At 56.8% G+C, this 13,076-nt stretch overlaps 1 protein-coding gene across 3 annotated transcripts in view; it reads left to right on the forward strand.

Moving 5' to 3' along the window:
* Positions 1–13,076, forward strand: part of LTBP2 (latent transforming growth factor beta binding protein 2) — a 105,631-nt gene that overhangs the window by 88,226 nt on the left and 4,329 nt on the right. The window contains exons 19-34 of one of the 3 annotated variants that reach the window (XM_086709269.1): positions 3,459–3,578; positions 4,658–4,780; positions 5,013–5,138; positions 5,582–5,707; positions 6,478–6,600; positions 6,702–6,827; positions 7,231–7,353; positions 8,051–8,182; positions 8,470–8,595; positions 9,170–9,313; positions 10,394–10,585; positions 10,706–10,789; positions 11,483–11,611; positions 11,940–12,077; positions 12,166–12,333; positions 12,631–12,912. In XM_086709269.1, coding sequence (XP_086565395.1) covers positions 3,459–3,578; positions 4,658–4,780; positions 5,013–5,138; positions 5,582–5,707; positions 6,478–6,600; positions 6,702–6,827; positions 7,231–7,353; positions 8,051–8,182; positions 8,470–8,595; positions 9,170–9,313; positions 10,394–10,585; positions 10,706–10,789; positions 11,483–11,611; positions 11,940–12,077; positions 12,166–12,333; positions 12,631–12,912 — 2,262 coding nt within the window. Of the gene's footprint in view, positions 1–3,458; positions 3,579–4,657; positions 4,781–5,012; positions 5,139–5,581; positions 5,708–6,477; positions 6,601–6,701; positions 6,828–7,230; positions 7,354–8,050; positions 8,183–8,469; positions 8,596–9,169; positions 9,314–10,393; positions 10,586–10,705; positions 10,790–11,482; positions 11,612–11,939; positions 12,078–12,165; positions 12,334–12,630; positions 12,913–13,076 lie in introns of those variants that run through there. The other 2 variants (XM_086709271.1, XM_086709270.1) reach the window with 2 other exon arrangements.

The raw sequence follows: 13,076 nt of genomic DNA on the forward strand, positions 1-13,076 counted from the left end.
TCCCTTCCGGAAAAGTTCCAGAGGGAACTTTTTCCGGAGGAAAAGTTCCAGACACACACCTCAACTTGGAGGTCAGGCTGAGTTCCTGGCCCAGGCCAGACATTCAGTCTGCTGAAAGAAAGGCTGATGTAGCCTGCACACTTCTCCAGGTTTCCATCAGTAACCACAGACCCAGCCATCACCCTGGGAGCCCAGTCAATTTCCTCCCCCTCTTTCTTCTCACTCCAACTGAGAAACCACTCTCTCCACTTAAACTCAAAGTCTCTGGTGGAAGGCCTGTGTGCTCTGGGCAGCAGCCCATCCAAAGTCTCAATGGCATTTCCGTCATACCAGAAACTCTGGGTTCCCACAGAAAGGGGTTGGATCCCCTTGCAGACTGCCTGGGCTTTGCTGTGCCCCAACCACATCCCAGGTCTCCTGCGCTTCTGGCCCCTGACTGAGCACGCTCCCCCTCCCACCCTGTGCTCTCACAAGGAGCGGAGATGGGCAACCTCACATTTCCTCATGCAAAGAATAAAGCCCTGGTTAGGGAAGATCCAGGACCCCAACTTGTACAGACAAGTTGGCAAGCTGGTCCCTGGGGTGCCTGTTTCCCTGGGTCCCCTGGGGTCTCTTCAGAACCTCATACCAATAAGGTGTGACATTTTAGTCACGTGGTCTCATTCTTGCCCCCAACTACCAAGGTATTAGAACCCAGCAAAATATACGATAATTTTAGATTTAAATTCAAACCCTAGACTAGGGAGAAAAATCCAGCTCTAGTCCACATACCAAGGGATCGATGGAACAGCTTCAAGATATCTGGTGACATTAGAGCCTTTGCCCTTAACACGGACTGGTCAGAAGTGGAATCTACTTCATCCGGAATCTTTCTCTGGCTCCTTTTGATGGGCTTGGCAGATGGCTCTGTTACATGCACTCCCATTTGGGAGAGCCTTTCCTTGGCTCATGGGGTGACTAAGGGCCGCTTTGATCTTCTGCCTTCCCTCTCCCACTTGCTGACAGACCTCTCACATACAATAATCGTGGCTGGGGCTCTGATCTGAGGAAAGAAGCCAGCAGTGGTGTGCCGGGCTAGAGTATGTTATGCTACGTTAACAAGCGACCCCAGCCCTCATGACTTAGAACACAGCAAAGTTTGCATCTGATCAGTGCTACATGCTCATCGTGGGTCAGCTGGGGATCCTGCCTCATGTTTCTTCACTCTAGAACTAGCCTAAAGGGATAGCCAGCATCTTGAATGCGGCCAGTCTCCATGGAAGAAAGGAAGAGTTGCTCACAGTTATGCCTTGGTCCATAAATTATATGCGTCATAGCTCATCAGCCAGCACGAGTGCCCTGGTCTGACCCAAAGAACCGGGAGGCACAGGACGCCTGGGTGACCCAGTCAGTTAAGCATCTGACTCTTGATTTTGGCTCAGGTCATGATCTCACAGTCCGTGAGTTCAAGCCCCGTGTCAGGCTCTGCACTGACAGCACAGGGCCTGCTTGGGATTCTCTTTCTCTCCCTTTCTCTCTCTCTGCCCGTCTCCCACTTGCGTTGCATGCACACATACACTCTCTCTCTCTCTGTCTCAAAATAAATAAACTTGAGAGAGAGAGAGAGAGAGAACCAGGAAGCACAAGCCTACCTGGCCCAGCAAGGGGAAAGCTGGAATATTTAGTGAACAGCATCAATACCAGGAGTCTCCTAATGCCCAGTAGAGGACACTTTGTGCGACACCTCCACAGATATGCCCAGAACATTTGGGGCAGGACAGGCATCAGGGCTCTTTGCTCCTGGTAAATGTAATCTCCTTCTTACACTACCTGATCCCTGTAGGAGAGATGCAAAGGTTTCATTTTTTCTCAGTGTGGTCTTAGAAAAGGGTCCTCACCTCTGTCTCTTTATCTCCCGAAGCAATGATCACTTATCATTCCCAATGGCTTTGCCCTTCCTTCTTCTGGTACCTCAGCTAAGGCCGCAGGCCACGGAGCTGGCTGCTCTCTAATGAGCAGCCAAAGTTGGTGGTCCTAGATCCTTCAATCCCCCTCTTCTGTCTCATTCTCTTCAATTCTGTCTTTACAGAGATCCTTAGAATAGGTTAGCCCAGTGTCACCACAACCCAACCAAGAGCTGTTGGCTACCCTCTTTCTAGAGACGAACCTTATCTCATTGTCCCCAAGATTGCCTTGGGGGCCTGGGTATTTCCTTGCAGATACCCAGCTGAACAACCGCCTGCCCTCTGTATACCTTCCTCTTCTGGACCCTCAGGGTGAAGTTTTGGCCTTGAGAGGGCCCAGGTGCCCTGGGATAGAGGGCTTTGATGTGGCCCGACTTCTGCAGACCAAACAACGTCAGAGGAGACTTATTTTCACTCTCCGCTTCAGGGGCCATATCGTGTTCTGTAACAGCTGCTGGCTTTCGTCCCTTTGCAGAGAGCCTGCGTTCTGACCCTTGGCCCTGCCGCCTGCATTTCCTCCATGGGTGCTGAGCAGATCTTCCTCTTGGGCAGTAGGTCTTCTGCATCTGCATAAGCTGGTGGACTTCCTCCAGGAGAATGACAGTTCCCGATTTAGGAAGAGTAGATCCTCTTGTTTCCTCTGGAGCTCAGTCAATCTGTCTGTCACTAACAGTGGCTGGCAGCCTCACCCTTGAGCCCGAGGCACATACTGCCTTCCTGCAGTCCCAACCCAGAGTTCAGTCCCTGTGTTATGACCTCCCGAAGTCCGCCCAAGTCCCCTGTGTGCCTTGAATGAGGACTTCTGGGTACGTCAGGTCGTATCAGGAAGAACCCTGCCTGCAGCCCCCCGGGAGCAAGATCTCTGTCCTCCTCCTCGCTGCCCCAGGCTCATCCTTTCGGACTCTCTCCCGGATCTCACCAGAGTGGGCATTGGCAGCCCTACATGGTTCTCACCTGGAACAAAAGTCTCTCCGGCCAAGAAGCCTAGCCAGCCTCCACCCTTGACTCTGCATCAGCCTCAGGGCTGGTCTTGGTCACATCCGAGATTGGGGGTCCTCCTCGGTCCCCATTTCCTGCTGCAGGGGAGCCCATTTTGCCCTCATTGCCCAGCGACCTGTTCTGGGGTCTCCGGGACCTGCCATACCAAGCACGTACAGTCCCAGTAACGTAAAGGAACAGGATTCACCAAGGCAGATACGAAGGCCCTTCCCAACAGGCCAGCTCATGGAGTAGAGCTCTCCCACCCTCCCACAGCTGTGGTGACCATGGCCTCTTGCCCCACCCAGGGAGTCTCCCTTTCTAAAGTTCTTCTGTCTCTTTTGTCCAGGACAGTGGGTGGGAGGTGAAGCTGGGAACACCAGACAGGACTCACTTTTTCCTAGTTTCCATCTGTACAGAAACTGGCATCCCTCCCTCTCCCCCACCAAGGGCAGGGTCAAGGATTTGCTTCCTCTCAGACCTACCCATGTGCTGTGGTTCCCAGCGATGACCAAGGGTGGAGATGTTATTTTGCAGATATCAACGAATGCCGTCACCCTGGCACCTGCCCGGATGGGAGATGCGTCAACTCCCCCGGCTCCTACACTTGCCTAGCCTGCGAGGAGGGCTACAGGGGCCAGAGCGGGAGCTGTGTAGGTGAGGGCTGCTTGCCAAGGCAGTGAGAGGGCTGTTTGGCCTTGGGACCTCTGGTTGAGCCCACACACAGGGAGGGAAGGAGATGGGCAGGGGGAAGTGGCTTGGAGGCCATTGTCCTCCATGACCTGGCTGGGTTCCCACATGATGTTGGCCATGAGATGGGTGTGCTTCAATTACTGGTGTTCTGCCCTCTGAATCAGCTTGTGTGGGGGCCCCTTTGGTTCCTTGACCATATCCATCCAGGAGCTATAGCCCAAGGTCCCAGAAGCTTCTGGGGCTGGATCCTGCTCGGTAGAGTGAGTTGCCAAGAATCTTAGGAAGAGGGTGGCTCTGGTGGTGTGAGCTGGCAGCCGAGTCCTCCCGGGGAGGAGGGCCTTCTGCTTTTCTGCATCTCAACAGCAATGTCTAAACAGCAACACCTAACTCAACAGTGGGTGTGCTTCTCCCTCCAGAGGAGGCTGCGTGTCAGCTGTAGGAAGAGTGTTCTTTCCCCTCAGTCCCTGCAGGAAGAAAGGCCCAGGGTTCAGAAGGCCAGGAGGGACTGAATTGTGAATAGATGCTTTGAGGCTCTGGAGAGGGCAGGCATTTCCCAGGCCCTTGAGACTCCGGTCAGCCAGCCAGGCATAGATCGGCCTGTCTCTGCATTGCCCACTCACCTATTGAAGCTGGTTGTTGGGCTGGGAACATGGAATCATACCAGTTTGGTTGGCAAGTAGGAGGTCAGAAGGGTTCAGAGCCACTGTAAGGTGAGTCAAGGGTCTTGGACATTTCATTCCAGGTGTCCTCAGATGGGCCAAACCAGCCCCAGGGCTGGGGAACCTGGCCTCCTTTTCTAGGACACGCAAAGTGCTGTGTGTTACCAGATAGAGCTGCAGCGGGCCCAGGCGGGAAGGGCACCCTGCCCTGAACTAGGTGGGTGGGGCCAGGAGCAGGAACAACCTGATGGCCTTCCCAGGGTGGCCTGTGGCCCCTCAGAATGCTGATTCCCTGGCCTCGTAACTGACATGCTCTAAGCCTGACAATGGGGACCACATGAAGGAGAGGAGGCCAACCTGCCATCTTGGACTTCTCTTCCACAGATGTAAATGAATGTCTGACCCCTGGGGTCTGCGCCCATGGAAAGTGCATCAACCTGGAGGGCTCCTTTAGATGCTCTTGTGAGCCGGGCTATGAGGTCACCTCAGATGAGAAGGGCTGCCAAGGTACATAGATGCTGAAGCACCCTTCCTCCATGCAAATCCACCCGCAGCTCCTGCCCTCTGCACACCCACTGCTGATCCAGCCGTCGTCCCACATCCATAATCATGCGGACCCAACCACACATCCTGCCAAGTCCCATCCTTCCCCCCGCCCACCGCCCACCTGTCAGTTCCGTCCGTCCTGCCATGTCTGTCCTGCAGAGGGTCCCACACAGAACCCAATGGCCCGTTTCAGATGTCGACGAGTGTGCCAGCCGGGCCTCGTGCCCCACGGGCCTCTGCCTCAACACTGAGGGCTCCTTCACCTGCTCCGCCTGCGAGAGTGGGTACTGGGTGAATGAAGACGGCACTGCCTGTGAAGGTAAACCCAGGGAGGGGCTGGCAGAGGGGGACCAGGAATATAGGCTTTCTTACCCCCCAAAGAACACTCCGTTTGTCCCCCAGCTTTGGGCTGATGCTCAGGGTCTCCAGGCTAGCCTAGAGGACCTTATCAATGGACTTGGCCCCAAGGGGAGCATCTATTGTCATCATCCCCAAGTTTGGAGGCGAGGATAGAAGGAAAAAAAGGGAGTCGCGGAGACAGGAGGGAAGCTGACGGTAGAGCTGCCCCCAGAGCGTTCTGGGGAGAGGGTGCCAGGGTTGCCCTATAGAAGGCCCCCAGCTTGGGCCTGCCTCTCCCCACGGGCCCCAAGACAGTCCTATAAGCTCCGAGAAGGAGGCCACGTGTGTGGGAAGCTTCCTGCCCTGACAGGTAGAGGGAGCTCTCCCGAGCCCACAGGGTGACTGGCTGGCTGTCTGCCCCAGACCTAGACGAGTGCGCCTTTCCGGGAGTCTGCCCCTCGGGAGTCTGCACCAACACCGCCGGCTCCTTCTCCTGCAGGGACTGTGAGGAGGGTTACCGGCCCAGCCCCCTGGGCCACACCTGCGAAGGTGAGAGCCCCCTTCCCCCGCCACCGCGAGGGAGGGGAGCACAGATGGGGCGCAGGAGACCAACCCACCACCCTTAGAGAAGGGAGTGACCAGACACGGCAGGGATTGCTTCCAGGCCGGGGGCCCTTCTGTCTACCTTGAACTGGCTAGCTGGGGACACCTATTCTCACCCCTCCCTCAACAGGAGTTGGAAAGGTGACTACACATCTGGGTTTAGGGGCCAATGAGCCACTGGATCACAAGCTTCAGGGGAGTCTGGTCCACGTGCAGCTTCGTGGGTTCTTTGTAAGGGTGGGGGCTGGGACCATATTTTGGGAAACATCGGCCTGTTCCAGGCAATCTGTAGGCCCGCTTAAAGAACCTAGTTCCTGTGACCTTCTTAGCTTCTCTGTATATTTCCTTCATTTATCTCTCATTTGTTTTCCCATCGCTTCTCAGAAAAGTCTAAGCCATCTCAGCCATGGTCAGGGCAGTGGGTTTGGCCACTGTAGGCCAAGGTCGCGGGGAGGGGCCAAGCATCCCCAGGGGCACTGTGTGGGCAGCTGGAGAGGCCCAGCCAAAGGCTGCTGGGCCAGGGCAACGATGGAGGGAGCTGCAGTGATACTGCTCCCCGAAGCCTCCCTCGCCAGCTGCTTTATAAGGCGATGAGGCCCCTGTGGGTCCAGACTCCTCAGGCAGGGGACTGGTCCTCTGGAGACCTCCCTGTTGGTTCCTGTCCTGGTGGGGGTGGTGCTGCCACGGGCTGCCTTCCCCCCTGTGTGACCCTGCAGATGTGGATGAGTGTAAAGACTTCCAGAGCAGCTGCCTGGGAGGCGAGTGCAAGAACACGGCTGGCTCCTATCAGTGCCTCTGTCCCACAGGCTTCCAGCTGGCCAATGGCACCACGTGTGAGGGTGAGTGGCTCCCTATCCCCAGCGGGAACCGTGGACGATGAGTGGGGCGGGGGAGGGGGCAACATGCCTGGGCGACACCGCTGCCTACCTTCTCCTTGCAGATGTGGACGAGTGCGTGGGAGAGGAGTACTGTGCACCCCGCGGCGAGTGCCTCAACAGCCACGGGTCCTTCTTCTGTCTCTGCGCACCGGGCTTCGCCAGCGCCGAGGGGGGCACCAGCTGCCAGGGTGAGAAGCCAGCTGGGCCATGTCTGCTTGCCAGCAGCAGGGGGCGCTGGAGGCTCTGTCTAGACTACTGAAATAAAGTGCTCCTGGCCCCACCCGGGGATGGGAGGCGGGAGGCTGAGTGTTGACAGGGAGACAGCTTTCAGGAAGGCACTCAACAGGGCCTCTCCATGGTATCTACGACAGGCATGTGCCCTTTGAATCCTTTGGGTGTCACCCTTCTGTCCTTGGTAGTGTCCCAGTTCTGGGGCTCCTCCCCCCAGCCTGGCCTCTGGCCTCTAGCTCCAGACTCTTCCTCAGATCTTCTAACCCTTTCCTAACCTGAGGCACTCTCTGGCTCTCCTGTGGACTACTTAGGGCCCCAGGGACCCATGGCTGGGCCTGCTGACAAATGTCTCTGTTCTAGATGTGGACGAATGTGCAGTCACAGACCGGTGTCTGGGAGGACACTGTGTCAACACCGAGGGCTCCTTCAACTGTCTGTGTGAAACCGGCTTCCAGCCCTCCCCAGAGAGCGGGGAGTGTGTGGGTAAGGTCGCCAGGGGGGAGTGGACAGGGCTCTGCCCCATGTCCGCCCACCTCCACCCCTGCCTGGTCCTCAGCTCCCTGGGACTAGGAACTGCAGCTTCCAGAAAGCAGAGCACTTTCCACAGATTAATCATCCAATGGAGAATGCATTTATTGACTGTCCGCTGACTCCGGACGTATCCAAGGGTGACAAGATAAAGACAATCAGGATCCTTGTGCTAGCAGAGCACACAATCCAGTTTTTAAAGCCAAACTGATTCAATAGACATTTATTAAACCCCTGCTAGGTTCAATGTCTTTTGCTAGGACAAAGTAGACAGTTATGGACAATCTTCAAATTGAGCAAGGGAGACAGATACGAAGACAATTTTCAGTAAATACGCTTTGGTGCAGACTTATATAAAAAGAAGCATAAAGTACTCTGCCGTAGGGAGAAGGGGGTGAGGGAAAAAATATGTCACAGAAGGCTAAGAGCTCAGTGCGTTCCTAAACAGCATATAGTTTTCTACCTAGACCCTCATCCTGCCGGGTCAGGAGAAATGATCCTGAACTTAATGTTTTGGGGGTGGGTTGAGCACAGTCATTTGCAGCGGATCAAGGACCCCAGAGGTTGTGGGGCATGACCTTGTAATGCCAAAACGGTGGGGCCAAAGCAGTGACCTGCCCACTTCCGCCCCCTCTCTTGGCTCTGGGGACAGATATTGACGAGTGTAAGGACCACGGCGACTCGGTATGTGGGGCCTGGAGGTGTGAGAACAGCCCTGGCTCCTACCGCTGTGTCCTAGCCTGCCAGCCTGGCTTCCACATGGCTCCGACTGGAGACTGCATTGGTGAGTAGGAATGGGGAGTCGGAGGCAGGAGGGCTGAGGACACCTATTTTCACGTATCCAGCTAGAAACTGCTTTCGCCTGAGGACATTGTGTTGGCAGCTGTTGGAAGTTTGCGTATTTTCCAAACAGCAGGGCTTACACAAAAATTTAAGAGGAACGTCAATGTTAGAGTGTTCTTGTCCTGTGTTTAGAAGTTACTTTTTACAGACATTGGTGTCAATAGTCCAAGTATTCCCAGCAAACAGAGCAAGAGTGCACCCTACACCTTAGTCCCCACTGTCCCACAGACATAGACGAGTGTGCCAACGACACCATGTGTGGGAGCCACGGCTTCTGCGACAACACTGACGGCTCCTTCCGCTGCCTCTGTGACCAGGGCTTCGAGACTTCGTCCTCCGGCTGGGAATGTGTTGGTGAGAAGCCTGCAGGCTAGCCAGGCTCCGGGCCCGGGAAGGGGAGGCCCTTGGGCCCATCTCCACAGATTTTGGCTGTCCTGGAGAGAGGCCCTAGGGCCCTCCTCCTGAAGGGCTCGAGGTCACACGCCTCCACAATATATTGGTCCTCATAGAGTGGGCAAGGGAGGAGGATTTCAGCTCTACCCTACAGCAGGCAGGGGGACCAGGTTGGCAGGAGAAACGTGGCCATGTTCTACCAGCAGGGGGAGCAAGCATATCAGCGAAGGCGCACCACCCTTCCCCAGAGACCTCTGGGTCTCGAGAGGCACATTTGGAGAACGTGCCCGGAGGGAGGAACCCTTCCTCTTTGTCCGTTTAGTGACCCTTTCCTGCCACCCTTCGCCTCTCTCCCTTCCCACGCCCTCTGTTCATCGGTCCCTCCTTCCTGCTAGCTCCCTTCTGCTCTTCTCCCAAGACCTAGTCTGTTTCTTTCGAGGGGATGGATGAGGATCTGCCCCCTGGGCTGCGGGCAGAGGGGCAGGGGCACAGGCTGCGTCTTCTCCACCCACAAGCCCATCCTCGTGCCTGGCAGACGTGAACGAGTGTGAGCTCATGCTGGCGGTGTGTGGGGCGGCGCTCTGTGAGAATGTGGAGGGCTCTTTCCTGTGCCTCTGTGCCAGTGACCTGGAGGAGTACGACGCTCAGGAGGGGCACTGCCGCCCGCGGGTGGCTGGAGGTGAGCGTGCCCCACACTCTACCCAGTCGTTGCGAATGACCACTCTGCGGCTTACAAAGCACTTCAACTGCGGCAGCTACTGACAAGGAGCCCGGGCCAGGCCCGGGCAGTGTGGGCAGGGGCACCACTTAGGAATGCAGTGTGGCAGGGCAAGGAGTGCAGCAAATGTCAAGACGAGAGCGGGGGGGGGGGGGGGGCTGTCCCCGGCCAGGGAATGTCTGGGAGGCTCGGGAAGCTCTGATGCCAACTGAAGGTGCCCAGGGATCTCAGACTGAGCCTCACAGGGGTCCCAGGGCACGTTTGGTGAGGGAGGCCTTGAAGCTAAACCTCACTCTCTCCTGTCCACTCCACTCTTGAGCTGCCGGGTCCAGCCTGTCACCCCAGGCTGGATTAGGACTCAGCTGGCCTCCTCTGACTTGGGGAAAAGAAAACAGGACCTGGAGGGGCACCCGGGTGGCTCAGTTGGTTGAGCGTCCGACTTCAGCTCAGGTCACGATCTCGTGGTCTGTGAGTTCGAGCCCCGCGTCGGGCTCTGGGCTGATGGCTCAGAGCCTGGAGCCTGCTTCCGATTCTGTGTCTCCCTCTCTCTGCCCCTCCCCCGTTCATGTTCTGTCTCTCTCTGTCTCAAAAATAAATAAATGTTAAAAAAAAAAAAATTACTAAAAAAAAAAAGAAAACAGGACCTGGAACAGGGAAGGTGGGAGGGGCTGGGGTATAGTGTGAGCTGAGGAATGGGGGAGGGCTGCCTCTATGGTTATGCCAAGGACCGGGGGCACCCCCTATAGTGGGGGATAGCAGGGGGATAGCAGGGGATAGCAGAAGAACAGGGGTCTGGGCCACTTAACAGCTGGTGGCTGCAGTAAGTCACCTAGGTTTTCTAAATCTTAACTGCCTCATCCGTGAGAGGGAGGTGACAATATAAAGTTGTTGAAAGCATCAAGCACGATAATACAGGTAAAAGCATGTTGTACACTGGGAAGTGCTATTATATAAACATAAAATTTTGAAAATAAATTCAAAGCCTAGGGTGCCCTAGAGAGCCACGGACAGACAGTAATAAAGGGCATCCCTCACACACAGGTCAGAGTATTCCTGAGGCCCTGCCAGGGGACCACCCCCCGGGCCCCATCCGCATGGAGTGCTACTCTGGGCAGAATGACCAGCTGCCCTGCTCCAGCCTTCTGGGCCGGAACACCACACAGGCCGAGTGCTGCTGCACTCAGGGTGCCAGCTGGGGAGACGCCTGTGACCTCTGCCCAGCTGAGGACTCAGGTAAGGCCCCCAAGGGTCCCAAATCCTCAGTGTCAGCTCTGCAGGGTGACCCTGAAAGAAGGGGAGAGAAGATGGGGGCAGAGCCCTTCTGTCTCTAAGCTTGGATGCCTCCTTGCACAGTGGAATTCAGCGAGATCTGCCCTAGTGGTAAAGGCTACATCCCTGTGGACGGAGCCTGGATGTTTGGACAGACCACGTACACAGGTAACCTCCCTAGAGACCCTCCTCCCCAGACTCCACTCACCTGAGCGGGCCCAGCCTGGTCCTCCGGGAGGGTCCCCAGGGAAGCTCTGCATGAAGCCCCAGCCTCCCAGGTGACTCCCCTGGTTCCCATCCTGGGGCTGACTACCTACGGATGTGTAGCTGAAGTTCTGACCTGAGCTCCCTCTGCTCCTCCGAGGCCGAACCCTCCGGAATAAACTATGACGCCTTGACTAACCCAGTCCTGGGGCATAGGGACAGAGTGGGAAGTACTGCTATACCGAGGCAGTTGCTTATCTCCCTGGCCTCACTTAGAAAGCCAGAAACTTTGGGGGAACCGACACTCAAAGTGGGTAGTTCAGGCATGAGCCCTTCCGCATCCTAATCCTGAAGCCAGAGAAGGAAATCACAGAAACAGAAGCAGCTTTCCTTAAGTGCTTGCTACATGCCAAGTGCTATTGAAGCACCTACATATATTAACCTCTTAATCTTCGTAACAATTGTGAGAGATTGAGTAATAGCATCCACATATTTTTAGGTAGGAAACTGAGGCAAGGAGACCTGAACAAGTTGCCCAAAGTCACCTAACTGGCAAGTGGCAGCGCCAGGACCCAAACCCAGCAGGTCTGGCTTTGGAGCCCTTAGTATCACGTTCTGCTTCGTACTGCTTCTCACCTCGGCTCCGCCCTCCCGCAGATGCGGACGAGTGTGTGATGTTCGGGCCTGGGCTCTGCCAGAACGGCCGGTGCCTCAACACGGTGCCTGGCTACATCTGCCTGTGCCATCCCGGCTACCACTACAACACCGTCCACAGGAAGTGTGAGGGTGAGGACACACACCACCCCTCCCCACCCCCGCGCCCACAGCCGAATGCTCTCCCAGCCCCCACCAGCCAGCCCCATTCTTGCTGGGAGCTCCCACTGCAGCAGACAGGTCTGAGGTGAGGGGAGCTGGACACCTGTTGGAAAGGCATCCCTGGGGAGGGCCCCCCCCTCCCCAGACTGGACTGGGTCGGGAGGGGGGGGCAGGGGGAAGCAGGGTGCCACCTCTTCATTGTCAGTTACAAGAAAACCCCCTTCCACGAAGGCGGTCCGTGGGCAAGCCGCCTTGGTACTGCCCCCCACATCCCCCTTCCGTCTTTCTGCCACCACAGATCATGACGAGTGCCAGGACATGGTCTGCGAGAACGGTGAGTGTGTGAACACTGAAGGCTCTTTCCACTGCTTCTGCAGCCCCCCGCTCACCCTGGACCTCGGCCAGCAGCGCTGCGTGAACAGCACCGGCGGCACGGGTCAGTAGGCCTGGAGTGGCGGGGCAGCGGTGGGGGGACTGAATCTGGGCCGGGAGGGATCACGTGCCCCTGTGCGCTGTGCCACCAGAGGACCTGCCTGACCACGACATCCACATGGACATCTGCTGGAAAAGAGTCACCAATTATGTGTGCAGCCAACCCCTGCACGGACGCCGCACCACCTACACAGAATGCTGCTGTCAGGATGGCGAGGCCTGGAGCCAGCAGTGTGCCCTGTGCCCCCCCAGGAGCTCTGGTGAGAAGGGTGACCCGTGCCTGCCTGGGGGGGGAGGGGCTCCAGGGAAGGAAATGCCCTCACCTGGGAAGGAGGGATTTAGGAGTAGAGCAATCAGAGTGTGGCCATCTTCCATCTCTATTGTCTGGGGACAGAGTGGGGGAGGGGCTGGGGTGACGAGAAGAGCACTGTCAGGAACTCCCAGAGGACACCAGTCCCAGCATGCTCCCTCTCCCCGGGGAAATGAGCCTGGGAACCACACTCCAGGCTTTAGCTATCAAGAGCCTGGCAGCATCCTCTCTCCCTCCTCCCTGACAGAGGTCTACGCTCAGCTGTGCAACGTGGCCCGGATCGAAGCCGAGCGGGAGGCTGGAGTCCACTTCCGGCCAGGCTATGAGTACGGCCCCGGGCCCGAGGACCTGCAATACAGCCTCTACGGCCCAGACGGGGCCCCCTTCTACAACTACCTGGGTCCCGAGGACACCGTCCCAGAGCCACCCTTCCCCAACACAGCCAGCCGCCCAGGGGACCACCTACCAGTTCTTGAGCCCCCCCTGCAGCCCTCAGAACTCCAGCCCCACTACGTGGCCAGCCACCCAGGTCTGTGTTGCTGCAAAAATGGGGAAGCGGCGGGCACCAAAATGGTTTCACTGCCATCTCCTCTACCTACTAATCGCTGCCAGCGGGGTGAGGCCCGGGGAGGGAAAAGACCCAGCCAGCCCTCTCACAGGTCACTCAAGGGACAACTCCAAATGCCTGGGTCA

This window comes from Puma concolor, chromosome B3, assembly GCF_028749965.1.
Source record: "Puma concolor isolate L17-30 chromosome B3, mPumCon1.1.hap2, whole genome shotgun sequence".
Classification (NCBI taxonomy): Eukaryota; Metazoa; Chordata; class Mammalia; order Carnivora; family Felidae; genus Puma; species Puma concolor.